At 47.7% G+C, this 2291-nt stretch overlaps 1 protein-coding gene across 1 annotated transcript in view; it reads left to right on the forward strand.

Moving 5' to 3' along the window:
- The window catches only part of CNTNAP4 (contactin associated protein family member 4), a 330264-nt gene that overhangs the window by 201686 nt on the left and 126287 nt on the right, over nucleotides 1–2291 (forward strand). Inside the window, 1 exon segment of the mRNA XM_030886583.2 lies at nucleotides 502–763. Within this exon segment, the coding sequence (XP_030742443.2) occupies nucleotides 502–763 (262 nt within the window).

Below are 2291 nucleotides of genomic sequence, written 5' to 3' on the forward strand. Positions count from 1 at the left end.
AGTTCTACACTGTCCCACAGGGTCTATATGAATCGGAATCAACTAGATCAGCGGTTCTCAACCTGCGGTTATCCGATTCATCACAGTAGCAAAATGATAGTGATGAAGTCGCAACGAAAATAACGTTATGGTTGGGGGGTGGTCACCACAACATGAGGAACTGCATGAAAGGGTCGCGGCATTAGGAAGGTTCAGAACCACTGAACTAGAGGGTAGTGAGTAAGTAAGGATCATAGAAGCAGAGTGCTTATCAATTTGCTTTAAATCACGAATCTTTCCCCAAGGTTCCATTTAAAATGGACAATATGACAATGTAAAACAAACAAACAAGCACACCTGGCTACTGAGTTGATTCTGACTCATCGTGACCCCATATAGGGTTTCTGAGACCGTGAATCTTTACTGTCCCAGATAGCCTCATTCTTCTCCCTCCAAGCATCTGGTGGGCTTGAACCACCAACCTGTGGTGAGCCAAACAACTTTTACCCAAAGCACCACCAGGATGATGAAACATCAGTCCATTCATGACGATTACAGTCACACTTGCTAATCACAGATACTGAAGCAGATTCTCAGAAAATCACTAAACAGTATTATTGATGCCATTTTTCTTTCTAAGATCAGCTTTGGAGGGATTTCAGCACCTGGAACACCAGCGTCCTTCTTGCAGAAAAACTTCCATGGGTGTTTAGAAAATCTCTATTACAATGGAGTGGATATCATCGACTTGGCCAAGCGAAGGAAACCACAGGTCATCACAATGGTAAGAGGGTCCCCGGGGGGAGGAATGAGTGAAAGTGTCTTGTAGTCCCACTCAATGAGATGGCTCCTCTTTGAGTCCCATTCTTTAAACAAAACCAAACAAAACATTCTCTTCAATTGGCAGCCTGCATATAAGGAATTAATTCCACCGCAATAAATGAGAATTCAGAGGGCATGATCATTTTTTTTTTGAGGAAATAAAGCCCATTTCTACTTACAGTGGGTATTTTAATCTTGTTGAGATATCATTAAGCTCAGGGGACAAACGTATTCTGCACTGTAATTCCCTTAATGAGGTATTCCCATCCAACTCACAAACTCACGAGAGTAGACCAAGATCTGGGAATCAGACAAGGCCGTGCTCGTTAGAGAGAATGGGAAAAACATGTGGTTTGCTTTGGTCGGTCAGATGGCGCCCCTGTGGTGTAGTGGCTATTCATGGGGCTTTGATCCACATGATCCACATGGTCTGCAGTTCGGAACCACCAGCAACTTCCCGGGAGAAAGAGTGGGCTTTCTACTCCTTCCTGTAAATAGTTACCGTCTCCGAAACCCACAGGGGGTTGCTATGAGTCAGCATTGATGTGATGGCAGTGAGTGTATGGTCATTCAGAACACATCTAAGGAAAAGCTTAATAAGCAGATACAACATTGAGTCTGCCAGCCTGTGCCAGCCTGCCTGCCCAGCTGGCAGCCTGGGTCAGGCTGTATCACCATCTAATGTGGAATTCGGCAGAACGGAAGCATAACTCTGTGAGTTCCTGGACCTCTCCGGAAAGCAGCGTCAAGATGAAAACTGAGGGTTCATTTGCTGACGTGGGTCTTAACAAAGTCCCTGGGGCAGCGTTTGGCTGGTAACCAAAGAGGTTGAACGTTCAAGCCCACTTCGAAAGGTCTGGCAACCGACTTCCAAAACATCAGCCATTGACGAGCCCAAAGAGCTCAGTTCTACTCTGACATACATGATCACCGTGAGTCGCGTGTTTTCATCGTAAGGGTTGTCAGAGATCTGGACAAAAGAAGACCTGGTGAGGGAAGCTAGCGGGGTGCAGGAATAGTCCCCAGTCCTGCGGGAAGCACAGATGTGTGCAAGCCTGCTGGAGTTTGTGGGCAATCTAGGCAGCCCTGTGTGTTCAGTCTGTGGGGCAAGCACGTGAGAACTGCTGCGTGCGGTCCCTGCTGGGGAAAAGCCCCTTCTGTGTGTCTCTAGCCGCAGCCCAAAAGTGTGCCTGGGCTTGCCAAAGCTCAGTAGGGCCAACAGTTGGGAAGAAAATGAGGAGCCAGGTGGAAGCGGAGAACACAAGCTCGTAAAAACCCAAGGGAACCGGGTGGCACAGTGGGCTACTCACAGAGCTGCTGGCCACGTAGTCAGTGGTTCAAGCCCACCAGCCACTCCACAGCAGAGAGATGAGGCTACCTAGTCTCGTAAAGATTTCCAATTTGGGATATCCAAAGGGGCTCATCTCCTCTGTTCTATGGGGTACCTAGGAGTCAGACTCATCCTTCTCAGTCATAATCACAGAGACCCC

Source organism: Echinops telfairi, unplaced genomic scaffold (genome assembly GCF_000313985.2).
Source record: "Echinops telfairi isolate 266 unplaced genomic scaffold, ASM31398v2 ScPeMD7_2291;HRSCAF=2852, whole genome shotgun sequence".
In the NCBI taxonomy this organism is placed as follows: domain Eukaryota; kingdom Metazoa; phylum Chordata; class Mammalia; order Afrosoricida; family Tenrecidae; genus Echinops; species Echinops telfairi.